Raw genomic sequence first — 14538 nt, forward strand, 5'->3', positions numbered from 1 at the left:
TACAATGATGTTACTTCCTACCACAGAGAATGAAGTCAGTAACTGCTAACTAGAAAATAATACTAAATAACCTAGAAGTACTTCGTGTAAGAGGATTGGCCAACTATTGGTTCCCGCCTTACTTGCAAAGCAGAGCGCAATAGGTTTATGTTCCCAGATCCATTTGCTGGCCTGCAGCACTCTCTGCCATCCACTTCACATTGGTTTACAAAGTATGTAAGTAGTTTTTTTATGTATTTATTTAATTTAGCAAGAGTCTTGTTGTAAAGTCCTCTCGTATCTCTAACCAGATATTTTTCGTCGTTTGCACTTGATTCACAATATAAGGGACAGTCATAGACGAATAAATCAACAGTTGAAGATCTTGTACTTGTACTAGGGAACCACCAAATTAGTACATACGTCGGAGCAATTCCACCTTCTTCAGGCAAACGTTTGATGACGTCACGAACCGACCACCTCTTGGATACATTGAAACATATCAGCCGACTGGACTTGTTTAAGGCACCAGAACACAAAGTGTCATGCTAAATGCCTCGAAAAATCAATGTATTACTTTTTTATTGTGTAAATCTATGAATGTTTTGACTGTGTACTGTAGGTATTTTATGTTATTAACTACTTGAAATGATACGTTGTTCTTTACTATTATTGTAGGCCCTAAATGTAGATATTTTATAGATCTTTTTACGGTATTTTAGAGATAATTCCAAAGGAACTAGGGTAAAAACAAAAATCTACGTTCTAACATCCTTGGTTGTGGCTTGTGCATAGTTAGGTCTTGTTTACGAATTGCTTTGACAAATTTATACGAATTGTATCCAACCATGAAATTTTCCAAACATTAAAACCAAGGACTTAGTATCCAAATATGTTGTTGAGTTGTGCCACGGAATTATCCGCTTACGAATAATGAAGATAAATGCTAATACAAAAATTATTGGGAAGAATGTTATTTTAGTGCCATACAGGGCAGAACATGTACCAAAGTAATTGTATAGATTTATAGAGGTTTGATAATACCGTAGCCTACGGTAGATAATTTTCAGTGTTCATATTGTTTAATGAATGATGGGTACACAATGTTTGGTTCCAAACAGCCTTCTAAACACATTAAAAAATTAAATAATCCATCCCGAAATTCATGCAGTTTCGGTGGAAATAACTTCTTTTGCTTGAAATACATTTTCGGCTGTAAATTTTCATCGGTCATTTTCTTTTATTTGTTTAGTGACCGGAAGTACCATTAAATTACTCTAGTTCATAATATAGCGTTCCTGTGTTCTACACTGAGACATGTAATACTTAACTGTACAGAAATATTGACATGTTTTGAACTAGAAAAATTTGATCTCGGGCTACACTAGAGATCACATTAACATCCACAAAATTTCAGGGATAGGATTGTTTGCTATGTTGGATGAGTACACTTAAACTGAACTATGTATTATAATTGGGTCTTAGATTGTGTATACCTATATAGGTATAGTGAAAATGGGAACTATGTTTTAGAATCTATTGTATACTAGATCTATAATTCTGGTGTACCAGAGGTAGAGGTTAGGGTGGAAGTTTTTACTGTTTTGTTGTCAGCTGGTGAAGCCAGTGAATGTGACATGAGAAAAAGCTAGTTTTATCAACCGAAGTTTGTTGTGACAGAATGATCAGCAATTTAATCCATGGCACCTGTTATGTTGGAAGTTGATACAAGGGATCTTCAAAAACTGACACACACTATTATGGCAGGCCGAGTAATTTTTATTGAATGCGGTGCTACACTTCAAAGTGACAGGTGCAGGAGACACTACTTTTAAACATAGTCACCAAGCCTCTGTGAACAATGGTCGTAATGCTCTACCAGTTGCTTAGTTCCTTGATGATAGAAATCTGCTCCTTGGGCATGGAGCCATTTCAGAACTGTTGTGTGAATGTCCTCATCATTGGAAAAATCTGGGATTACTGTGAACCAGTTCCTTGATTGCCTGCATACCTGTTATGTGTACTGTAGCAGAACTGTCTTTGCAGGAGACAAAGGGCATGTACTCTTCTGACATTGTGCCTGATGTGTACTCTTATGACATAGCACCTCTTATTGTTATCAGTGGTCTTAATGGATACATGTTAACTTAGTTTTTGAAGGCCCTCAAAGTAGGGTTGTGAGTTGGTGATGGCAACAAATGTATCATAACACTCTTTTTCTTTTTGTCTACATTCTTCCTTATCATAATTACATTAATGTTCCTAATGGGAACCTCTGGGATGTGATATTTTAAAGATTTTAATATGTTTGAATTTTTTTTAATTAACCTTTCATAAACTCCTGGTACTTTGTTGGCTTCTACTTTGCAAATATTTTCTTGTTTGTTATGTCCTCCAGTAGTTGTTTCGTGGGACATCTCTGCCTTGTTAACCACATCATCGATAGGCCTATGTTGGTGAGGTACTATGTTTTAACTAATCCCCCAAGTATTGTGCTGTACTGTATATTTATCGGTCCTGTTGTCTACAAGAGCAGTTTATTCAAAAGACATTAGACAAGTCAGATGTTAGATGCACACTGGCAAAATGACTTCTAGGCATATATATTTAAAATTACAAAGAATGTACTTAATACACTAAAATAACATGTCAAACATCTAAATACTATTCAGTGGAGTATAAGCGGTGATGCTGTAAACATGATGTTAAAGCTTTTCTAAAGATTTTGATCTCAGTTTTTTTACTATTATTATTTTGGAAGTTTGTTTTGAAATTTTTAACTCCCCTTTGGAAAGTAGAGGATGAAAAGGAAATACTTCCTGTCCCCTGACCTGTGTTTCTGGATGAATTTTCCATAACTCTCATTTTCCTAAACCTCACCAGTCTTTCTCCTTCATCCCTATTACTTCCCCTTCAATCCTTTTCCTATAAGAATGGAAACAGGCTTGAAAAAGTAGCATATTTCCTTAACATTTTATGTGTGTTTTCTGCCGCTGTTGCTAGGTGAGTAGATTTTTTTATCTGTCTAAATGTGTTACACCATATAAGGTGATACAGATTGATTGGGGGAGGGGGGGAGTTAATGCAAAGAGCCGTTACTTTATTAAAATCAAAATTAGCACAAGGGGAGAAGATAAAATAATATGATTATTTTGAAAATATAATCTTCAACAGAGTTTCCCAGGGATCGTCTTCACAATAGACTTGTGACACTTCAGATTAGTTTCCTTGTTTAATGCCAGTTTATGGTTTAAAATATTTTAAAACAAGTGCTTCATATTTTTAGCCATTGTTTGATAATCTTGCTACATTTAAATAGAGAAAGTTAACAGCGAGACAAGAAAATGTGTGCTATGTGCAGCATTTAGTTTAATTTTGTTCTGTGTGAGTACTGCAACATTTACAGAATGTTATGGAGCAGTTCATAACATAAATCGGAGCGACAGAAGTGTCCGATCCCATGCGTAGGCTTTGACCCGTGATGTAAGGGTGTTGTTGTTTTTGTGTGTGTGTGTGTGTGTGTGTGTGTGTGTGTGTGTGTGTGTGTGTGTGTGTGTGTGTGTGTGTGTGACGTCATGGAGTTTGGTTTGTGAGTGTGGCGTGTTTTTGATGTTGTCATGTTGTGGTTTGTTGTGCCCTCTGGTGGTATGTTTAAGGCTTTCATTTGTGTGGTGTAATAGGTTCAGTTTAGTCTTGGTCATTATACAGAATTGGATTGTTTGGGGAAGGAGACCAGACAGCGAGGTCATTGGACTCATCGGATTAGGTAAGGATGGGGAAGGAATTCGGCCGTGCCCTTTCAAAGGCACCATCCCGGCATTTGCCTGGAGCGATTTAGGGAAATCACGGGTATACAGAATTGTTAAAGTGTTGGCTGTGTTTGTAGTGGAATTCGTTTCAGTGAGTTGACGATTTAGTGGTTTTGTGTGAAGGTTAATTTAGTGTTGTTCGTTGTAGGTCGTGTGGTAATTTTCGTAAATTAATCGGTTGTTGTTTTTGTTCAGGAATGGATATTTAAGCGCATGTCTGCGGGAAATGATGGGAAGAATGGCTTTGGAACTTATAAAATTTTTACAGCTTTTTGGTTTAATTGCCAAGATTGTGAAGTGCTCTATTTGTGGCGAAGAAATGAAGTTGGCTTAAGTTCCGGCATCTCGGACCAGTAATGGTTATATGTGGCGCTGTCGAAGGGATGATATTTGTCGTTCCATACAGTGTGGTTCCTGGTTCGAGAAGTATAAGTTGGGCATGCTTGAGATTGTCCTGGTAACTTAATATTTTTGTTATAGATCCCCACATAGTTTTTGTGTGTATGAGACTGGTGTGAGAGAGAGGAGTGTGTTTGATTGGTTTTCTTTTTGCCGTGAAGTCTGTTCTGAGTTTATTAAGTACAGGGGTACGTTTGGGGGCATACGGTTGTTGTGGAAGTGGACAAGTCACAGTTTGGGAAAAGGAAGTATGGGTGGTGTAAGTCTGTGGTTGGTGTCTTGGTGTGGGGGGGCTGTCGTTGCGGGGGAGGGGGGGATTGCTCTGATTGTGTTTTTAGAGTTGTGGAAGGGAGGTCTAAGGCGGAATTAGTGGGGTTAATTGAGGAGTACATATGACCGTGGTCAATAGTAGTTTCAGATGCATTTTCTTCATAGAGGGGGATGGGTGAAAGGGGCTTCAATCATTTAGTCGTTAACCATAGCTTGGAGTTCAAAAATTATGAGGCGGGAGCTTGCACAAATACAATAGAGGGGATGTTGGGGGACTGTTAAGTCAGTTCTTGGGAGGGGGAAGAGGTGCTCTTCCAACCTTCAGTCTCATTTAGATGAGTACTGTTGGCGGAAGAGTGTCCCTGAGGACTACTGTGTATTTCGGCTTTTTTTAAGGGCTGTTAATGAAATGTATAGGCCAAAAGTGGTTAGTTAGGGTGGTTTGGGAGTGTGGGTGGTTTATTTTGTGTTAGTGTGTTTTGTGAGGGGGGGGGGGGGGGAGTATATTGGTTTGTGTTTTAGTTGTGGAGGATCTATTTTGTTGAAGTTTTTGTTGAGTTGTAGTGTGTGATTGAGATTTTTTTATGTTGCATTTGGTTTTTGTTAGTGGTTATTTTATTTCGGGGGGAGGTAGGCCTGGTTGGGGGGGGGTGGGTGGGTTGGGTCATTCTTTTGGTCAAGGGAAGTGTGTGATTCCAGATGATATTGCGTTTATTGGAATTTAGGGAGTTTTGTGATGTCATGGTTTTTTTTTTTGCGTGGTTTTGTATTGGGGGTGGGTGTCTAAATTTGTTTGTATTTAGTTTGTCCCCGTCCAAAACCCCCCAATTTTCGCACTTGTCCCGTTAGTGTCATTAGGCTTTTTGTGTAACGTGTGTGTGTTTGTTTTTCGATGTATTTTTGTCTATGTAATGTGTACGTAACGACTTTGTACGCGCCATATTGGAATCACGGTTTATGGTTGTTTGCGCCATATTTGTGACGTCATGGGTCAAAGCAGACGGGCAGGATCGGATGCTTCTGTATTTCCCATAAAGTGAACAATAGTTAAATCTACTGAATAACAATGTAAATATGTTAAATAATTTTAGGTTACTCTTATAGACAGGGAATAAGGAAGTTGGCAGGAATGATTTGGGGAAAACCCCAAGAAGGACAGCTGTACCAGACAGCTGTTGTAGGTACTCATTATGAAAACAGTATGTCTTATATCATGGTAATATCATCCACAATTTATTTGAACTTCGGCATACCTGCAGAGAAAAAAAGACTTCGCCAAGAAAAATTTAAACATTGTGTGGGTTTCAACATTACCCACTACAAATTCTGGTGAACAGCAAATAAGAACATGTTTCCCCCACCTGAGGTAGTCAAATATTTGTTTCAGGAAATTTCATGTAGTGTGTCCCTTTGCAACCATTGCATTAAAGGAGACCACTTGGCACCACATAGAAGCATAGTCCCCAACAGCTCGCCAGAGGATAACTTCGAAAGCCAGCATGTTTTCTTTCTTTTGTGTATCTTTATCAACAGCTCAACACTTTTCCATGAGTGATCTCCTTTTATCCGTAGGTATTTACATAATCTTATATTTAAAGTACATGACTGTCAGTTCACAAATTGAACACCTTTTTAATAATTATTTTTTAACTGTTGGAGGAAAAAAAGCAAAATGTTCAGGTGGGGAAGCAATGGAATATACTGAAAAGTCATTCCAGAAACATTTGAGTGAATAGAAGTAGTACAAGCAGTTCTCAGAACTTAAATCTCACATAGTTAATAAAGTTCTAAGCTGAATTATGAACAGTTGATGCATCACGCATGCCATTAATGACCAGGCTTGTTAAATTTTTATTTATTCTATTTTTGTCAGATTTTGTGTGACCACAATCTTTAGTTTTTTTTAAATTTTTAATGTGACCCAAAGTGACTGAACAAAGAACTGTCACTAGAAAGAAATAAAGGAAATGTTTATTGCGCAAATGTGAGTACTGAGAGTAAAGCATTTTGCATTCTGTCCATGAATTCACGGCACATTTATTTGATGATAAAGTTCTTCATAAATGATTCATCGTGAACTAAAAGGAATAGTAATGTGTGTGCATAGTTTTAAAATAAATTACAAATCTCTTCAGTACTTATTCCTGAAACTTTCAATGGCTCCGAAAGATGCAGTGTGCTGAGCAGACCCCTATCCTATGGAGCTTATCTTGATGCCGTTAGGTAAGATATTCATGCATTGGACCTAAGCTCCGTGGAATATAGATGGACTTAGCAGTCCTGGATCGGGATGCCTCTGAAGAATCCAGCTATGTCATGTCCAACACCTGGATGGAGGTGGGTGCTACCCGCTATCACGTAATTTGATCAATTGTATGCATTGTGTCAAGGCTCACATGTGTACGTGAGTTATAAAACTTATGTTGTCATTGTGTGTAGTGCATCTGTACACATGCATACTCTGGAAGCCACCATACAGTGCATGGCAGGGGGAACTCTCCATCATTATTAGTCATTTTCTTTCCTGTTCCACTCACAAGTAGGGTGTGGGAAAGACGTATATAATCATCTGTATGTGCCATAATATGAGGGTTGAAAATTAAATACCGGCAACTATTTATTCACAACTGATACAAAAGTGTTACATGTTTGCACCTGTTACTATCCTTCAAAGTAATCACCAGCGTTTTGTAGTACCCGTTGCCTGCGATGTGAAAGGTGTAGTATACCGTAAGTGGAGCCTGTTCTGTTGATGGTGCGGATGGAGCGGTCTAAAGTTATGGTGATTCTCGTGTATGACTGTGATGGTGTTATCCTGATGCATTATGTTCCTCCACAGTAGACCATCAGTGCATAGTATTACTGTTCGTTTTTGGAGCATCACCTGTGATCAGCTTTGCGAAAGAAGTGACGACACTTTCTGCACAACCCACCCATATTTTTGCACGACAATGTGTGGGTGCATACAGCGCAAGCTGTGGCTGCTCTGTTTGGTCGGTGGTTCTGGGAAGTACTGTACCATCCACCATACCCCTTGGACTTAAGTCCTTGTGACTTTGATTTGATTCTGAAGATAAAGGAACCACTTTGTGGCATTCGCTTCAGAACTGTTCCAGAGATTTGACAGGCAGTAGAGAGCTCCATTCTCACCATCAACAGAACAAGCTCTGCTAAAGGTATACTACGCCCTCCACATTGCTGGCAATGAGTTCTACACAATGCTGGTGACTATGTTGAAGGACAGTAACAGGAGCAAACATGTAACTCTTTTGTATCAGTTGTGAATAAATAGTTACCACTATTTAAGTTCCAACCCTCGTATATCTCATCTTCGTGGTCCTTACATGAAATATACATCAGTGCCAGTGGAATCATTCCGCAGTTGGCCTCAAAAATGCCATTTCTCTATACTTCCTCAATAGTGTCTCAGGAAAAGAGTGCCACCTTCCCTCCAGAGATTTCCTTTTGAGTTCATGAGGCACCTCCGTAAGTTGCATGCTGATCAAACCTACCAGTAACAAGTTAGCAGCATGCCTCTGAATTGCTTCGACGTCTTCCTTTAATTAAACATGGTGGGGATCCCTGAGCAGTATTCAAGAATGGGTTGCACTAATGGTCTCCTTTTCAGATGAACCAAACTTTCATAAAACTCTCCCAATGATCTGAAGTCAACCATTTGCCTTCCCCATTACAATCCTTACATGCTCGTTCCCTATTATATCACTTTGCAATATAATGCATGAATGTTTCACCGAACTGACTGTGTCAACTACCTCACTACTGATGCTGTATTCAAATATTACGGTATTGTGTTTCTAACTCACCTGCAGTAACTTATACTTATCTGCCATTAGAACTAGCTGCTGTTCATCACACCAACCAGAAATTTTGTCTAAGTCCTCATGCACCCTCTTATTGTCATCAATGACAACACCTCCCGTACATCATGGTGTCATCAGCAAATAGCTATAAACTGCTGCTCACCCGGCCTATCAGATCATAATGTACCGGGTGATCAAAAAGTCAGTATAAATTTGAAAACTTAATAAACTACGGAATAATGTAGATAGAGAGGTAAAAATTGACACACATGCTTGGAATGACATGAGGTTTTATTAGAACAACGCTGGACAGCAAAACATCAGTGACTGCGCTTGACAATCCTGTATAAAAGGAGCTGTAATGAGAGAGAGAATCAGATGTGCCAGCAGTCGCAGCATGTTGACGTTACCTGAAAAGGCATTTTTAGTGAAGCTGTATTACCAGAATGGGGAATGTGCTAGTTCAGTGTTATGATCCTGTCGCCATAGGAAGGGGATTCGAACTGGTAAAGGTCCATTGAAAAATGCAGCTGTGGCGAGAATGATTTCAAACTTCGAAGTCACGGGTTGTTTAGACGATAGACCCCGTAGTGGCTGACTGAGCATAAGGCATAATGCTGCTGAGACAGTTCAGGAAGAAATGGAGACTGTAGCATGTTCGTCTATGCACAGGGAAGTCAGCACTCCTGCAGTTGCGTGTCGCACCGGCGTTCCATACACTACTTTTTGATTGGCACTTAGGCGTACCCTCTGATGCTATCCTTACAAAATCCATCGGCATCATGAACTGTTACCCGGTGATTTAGTGAAGCGGAGGGCATTTGCGGTGTGGGCGTTTCAAAAGATGGCGGAAGGTGACGATTGGTTGAGTAACGTTGTGGACCGACGAAGCTCATTTCACGCTCCGAGGGTCTGTCAACGCCCACAACTGCAAAATTTGGGCTACCGAAAATCCTAGAACTATCATGGAAACTCCATTGCACGACAAGAAAGTCACGTTATGGATTGGATTTACCACATCTACCATTATCGGGCCTTTTTTATTCAAGGAAATGCATGATTCTAGTTTTGTAACTGCTACCGTGATGGGTGAGAGGTATGCCGATATGTTAGAGAATCGCATCATCCCCAGCCTGGCTGATAAACACCTGCTGCAAAGTATGATGTTTATGCAGGATGGCGTTCCACCCCATATTACTATATGCGTGAAAGATCTCTTGGGCGCATTGTTTGGTGGTGATCGTGTGCTCAGCTGCCACTTTCATCATGCTTGGCCTCCCAGGTCCCCAGATCTCAGTCGGAGCGATTATTGGTTTTGGGGTTACCTGATGTCGCAGGTGTATCGTGATCGACCGACATCTCTAGGGATGCTGAAAGACAACATCCGACGCCAATGCCTCACCATAACTCCGGACATGCTTTACAGTGCTGTTCACAACATTATTCCTCAACTACAGCTATTGTTGAGGACTGATGGTGGACATATTGAGCATTTCCTGTAAAGAAAATCATATTTGCTTTGTCTTACTTTGTTATGCTAATTATTGCTAGCCTATCAGATGAAGAGCCATCTGTCGGACATTTTTTGAACTTTTGTATTTTTTTGGTTCTGATAAAACCCCATGTCATTCCTAGCATGAGTGTCAATTTGTACCTCTATCTACATTTTTCCGTGATTTATTCAGTTTTCAAATTTACAATGACTTTTTGATCACCCGGTATGTACATATAGAATAATAGTGGTCCGATCACACTTGCCGGGGGCACTCCTGATGACACAGTTGTTTCTGATAAACATTCGATGTAGAAGAGAACATAATGGATTGTGTTACTTAAGAAGTATTGGAGTCACTCACATACGTGGTAACCTAATCTATATGCTCAGACCTTCATCAACAGTTTGCATTGGAGCACTGTTGTAGTCTGTAAATGACTAATATGTGGCTTTATACAGAAATAAATCATGTATGCAGTCTTTAACATCATCAGTTTGCATTGGAGCACTGTTGTAGTCTGTAAATGACTAATTTGTGGCTTTATACAGAAATAAATCATGTATGCAGTCTTTAACTAAATACTTCCTTATTTTGATCGGGAAAAAAAGGGGTCTTAGGAATATGGAATTAATTAGCCTGTGTTATAGTAACTTATTGGCTGTAAAGGTCAACAACAAAATTATTATAAAGCACATGTACTGTGTTATAGTCTCCAACTGTGGCCAACAGTGCATGAGTGAATTACCACCATATATAAAAGAAGGCACACTTTTGAATGAAAGATACTCTTTGTGCAAAATATAACCCTGTGTGATTTCAAAGAAACTATGGAAAGTAAACCATGTAAAGTGCTTATGGCAGACAATTTTGTGATCATAAAAGTAGCTGTATTGAACTTCTTCCCAGTATTAGATTTTGTCAACTTCATTCATCATGTCACCATTACAAAGTAGTGGAATGTCACTCATAATAGTACTGAGTGTGACAATCTGGAAGTACTGTTACTTCATTGCAGAAGACAAGTGTTTTGTAACTGTATGTATCTGAGTGGTGTGTGTTCTGCCAGACATGTTTGACAGAAGCCACCATTCAGATATATATATTTCTGAAAAAAGAGATATTTATTTCAGTGTGAGTGCACAAATATCTTCAGAACTCCTACAGGAATCACAATTTCTGATTAATAAGTTTAATGGACGAGGGACATTGCAGTGCAGTGGGAAAGATGTTCAAAAGTTGCTTTGTGTGTATGCTGGAAACAAGAAAACTCTTTTGTGGTGTCCAGTATTGTTTAGGAAGTTATCATTACATTCTGAATCCCATCCAAACGGGATAATGCTCACAGTTTAGCGTCTCTCCAGAAAGTCTCTAGATAAGAAAGTTCTTCAGTAATCAAATAATAGCACAGGAAAATGTTGAAAGTGTTTCAGTGATGAGCTATATGTCCTACTTCACATTACTCTGTTGTACTTCCAATTTGGAAGAAGTATTGCCAGCCACGGTGGCCAAGCGGTTCTAGGGGCTTCAGTCCGGAACCGCGCGACTGCTACGGTTGCAGGTTTGAATCCTGGCTTGGGCATGGATGTGTGTGATGTCCTTAGGATAGTTAGGTTTAAGTAGTTCTACGTTCTAGGGGACTGATGACTTCAGATGTTAAGTCCCATAGTACTCAGAGCCATTTTAAGAAGTATTATTTCGTGCAGAAGTTGAACTCTCTTTTCCTTTTTATGTAGAGGTAATAGTTTTTCCACCATTTCATAGATTTAAACTAGAAATTTCACAGACCCCAGTTTATGAGAATACAATTTGGGATGTGGAATTCAGTTGCACTTGATTATAAAATATACTCCACAGCTGCATGATAATGAGGTACCAATGGTTTGTGCTGCCAAATTTGTATGCTTTTAAAATTTGATCACCTATGGAATCAGATTTGCTCACCAAGTGGTGGCAGGAGAACACCCATATCAATTAAGTTTGCAAGCTTTTGGAGCCAGTGGCTCCTTTCTCTGGCAGAAGGTTTGAAGGGGAAGGAGGAGGGATAAAGGAAAAGGATGGGTGAGGTTTAGAAAAAAGGTATTGTTCGGAAATGTTGCCCAGAACCATGTGTCGAGGGAAACTTAACTGGATGGGATGAGAAGGAGAGACTGAATGTTGAAGACTGCACTCTGCTGGTCCTTGGTTCTCGCCGCCCACCTGGCATTAATTTACATTAATTTCTTCAGTCTCAGCAATTCTTTACCATAACTGAGTAACTTTCTTTCTTCACTCCCTCATAGTTTTCTACGTCTTACAGTCTCTGACATGTCGAATTTTCACCCTACCCCCACCGTTTTCCAGCTGTATCAGATACAGTGCACTTACTGTTTTGCTCTTATTAACTTGTGCTTGATGTTTTGGCAGTAATCTCTGTCTTGGGTATTACCCCGTCTTAAGCTCTCAGAGTTTCAAATCACATCCTGTGCCTTTCCCAACAATCAATCTTTCCTTCTCACCCTGTTGGTAGGTCTTGCCTGACCTAAGGAGCTAGGTAATTTGCCTGAACTCTACCCTCTTTCCTAAAACTCGTAGTCCTTTCTTTTCCTAAACCTCACCAGTCCTTTTCTGTTACCCCTCCTCCTTCCCATTCAACCCTTCTGCCAGTAGGAGGAGCCACTTGCCCCAAAAGCTTGCAAACTTTAAGACCTCAGTACTTCTTATACGTGTTTTCTCCTGCCATCACTTGGTAAGTAGATGTTTCATCAATTCAATTACAACATATAGTCTAGGTAATTTTGGAGCTACATGTTATTTGATCAGTTATAAATCATTTGAAAAAGAGAAGCCTTACTATATATTTATTGTCTCTAAAGAAAACTGTTTCCAAAATGAAACTACACTCAAATAAAAATTGAAGTAATGTCTTCCTACCAAAAGATGTAAGTATTAGATGAATGTGACACAAAATTATCTTTTTATGCAAAGGTTTGTCTTCTGGCAAAGAGAGGAAACTATTGAAGGACACAGGACTGTTTGTTAACTAAGGAAAAAGTACTCAAAATCTCAAGTAAATAGAGACACAAAACAGCATAGGATGAGAAAGAAATTAACATTATTGTATGCGAAATTTATGAGTACAGTAAGCTCATGTTTGGTTCATACAAAATTGTTACAAGACAATAAATTTTTACTTCTGCACTATTTTGTCTATCAATGAATAGTCTACTCATACCAGACTGTCTTCCTATCTGCAGCTATATTTTGTAAACCACTGTGAAGTGCATGTACCAATTATTAGGGTTTTTTCCAGTCCATTCACATATGGGGCACAGAAAGAACAATTGTTTAAATGTCGCCAAGCATGTTGTGCTTAATCCAATCTTGTCCTCATGATCCCTACAGCAGCTACACGAGAGGGCTTGTAGTATATTTCCAGAGTCATCATTTAATCCTAGTTCTTGAAATTTCGTCTTGTGGCAATACATTTTTATAAAACCGTCTTTGGCAATCATTTGCCCCAGTTATTAAACTCTCTGAGCTTGTCATCACTCACTCATCAGTTATTGTCTTGTAGTAGCTACTTGTGGCTGCATGGATAATAGTACTACCCTTACAACTTTGTGCTTCTGGTTGTGACACCACTAGTTTGTACTCCATTTTCATTTTAGGCCTTGTTTACTTTCCTAATTTGCTGTGCTTGTTTCAGCCTCATAAGGGTTAGGTCCCACATTATACACATCTGCTGCTCTCTATGTTTATTAAGATTGTTAACTACAGTTTAATTTCTACTTTTTTCACTTACAGTACTATCATAAGAGTTACTTGTTTCTCAGGCAAGTTTTATCAGAATGCGACCTCAAATTATATTTTATAACTCATGTGTCACTCAGAAATGCATCTTTTTCTTTAATGAAATACCACGTTCTTAAAAACTCTCTTTTATATGCTTCACTACCAAATACACACTGCAGTGATAATGGTACTATGTAAAATTTCATCATCAGTGGATTGTTCTGGGGTGAACCAGTAGCTCTCCTTGTAGAAGTATCACAATTTTATTGCTTCAGTGAAATCAGACTCCTTGTTGTTAATAATATTTCATTGCCTAATTTATAATGGCATTTACTGCTGCCTGTATATTTGTGAAAGTAGAACATGCAGATGGTTCTGATGCAGTACTATGATCTTGCGTAATGAAGTGAGGCATGTTCAATACTGCATACTCAGCTGACATTACTTTTGTAAGTCATTATGCTCATATCAAATGTGGTTATGGATCATATATGTGAACTACAAAATATAATAAATTCTGTATAAATATGAAAGATGAAAATCAATTGGTGAAGATCTTGAGCTAAACAAAGGAAAGTGTGCAAATAATGACTCACTGTAAGGGTGAGGTTTTGAGTGGTAGACAGGCACATAAAGAAGATTGATCTTAGGCTAATCTTTCTAACAATGTTTCTCTTCAGAGTTAGCAAACAGTTATGAAGAGGTGAGGAGTAAAAGGGAAAGAGAACAGTGGTGTGGTGAAGAGAGATCCAAGTGAGGGAGGAGCAAGGGATGAGGATAAGAATAAGGGACCATGGAGCTTATTCTATTGTCGGCAGTTGAACTTCTATACTTTCTGCAGATGATACCAGTGTCATACTAAATCCCAGTAGAGAGAAAGCTACAAAGAGCTAGTAGATGATTTTTCCATAGAATTGTTAAGTGCTTCTCTCAAAATAGACCCTCCCTGAAATTTGAAAAATACTACATTCAATTCTGTGCAACAAATAGTCA

At 38.9% G+C, this 14538-nt stretch overlaps 1 protein-coding gene across 4 annotated transcripts in view; it reads left to right on the plus strand.

Moving 5' to 3' along the window:
- The first annotated feature begins 560 nt into the window (after window positions 1-560).
- Window positions 561-14538, plus strand: part of LOC126356000 (alpha/beta-tubulin-N-acetyltransferase 9-like) — a 94678-nt gene continuing 80700 nt past the window's right edge. For 2 of the 4 annotated variants that reach the window (XM_050006634.1, XM_050006639.1), the window contains exon 1: window positions 790-989. In XM_050006634.1, coding sequence (XP_049862591.1) covers window positions 913-989 — 77 coding nt within the window. In that variant the 5' untranslated portion in view covers window positions 790-912. Of the gene's footprint in view, window positions 602-789; window positions 990-6626; window positions 6795-14538 lie in introns of those variants that run through there. The other 2 variants (XM_050006635.1, XM_050006636.1) reach the window with 2 other exon arrangements.

This window comes from Schistocerca gregaria, chromosome 3 (assembly GCF_023897955.1).
Source record: "Schistocerca gregaria isolate iqSchGreg1 chromosome 3, iqSchGreg1.2, whole genome shotgun sequence".
In the NCBI taxonomy this organism is placed as follows: domain Eukaryota; kingdom Metazoa; phylum Arthropoda; class Insecta; order Orthoptera; family Acrididae; genus Schistocerca; species Schistocerca gregaria.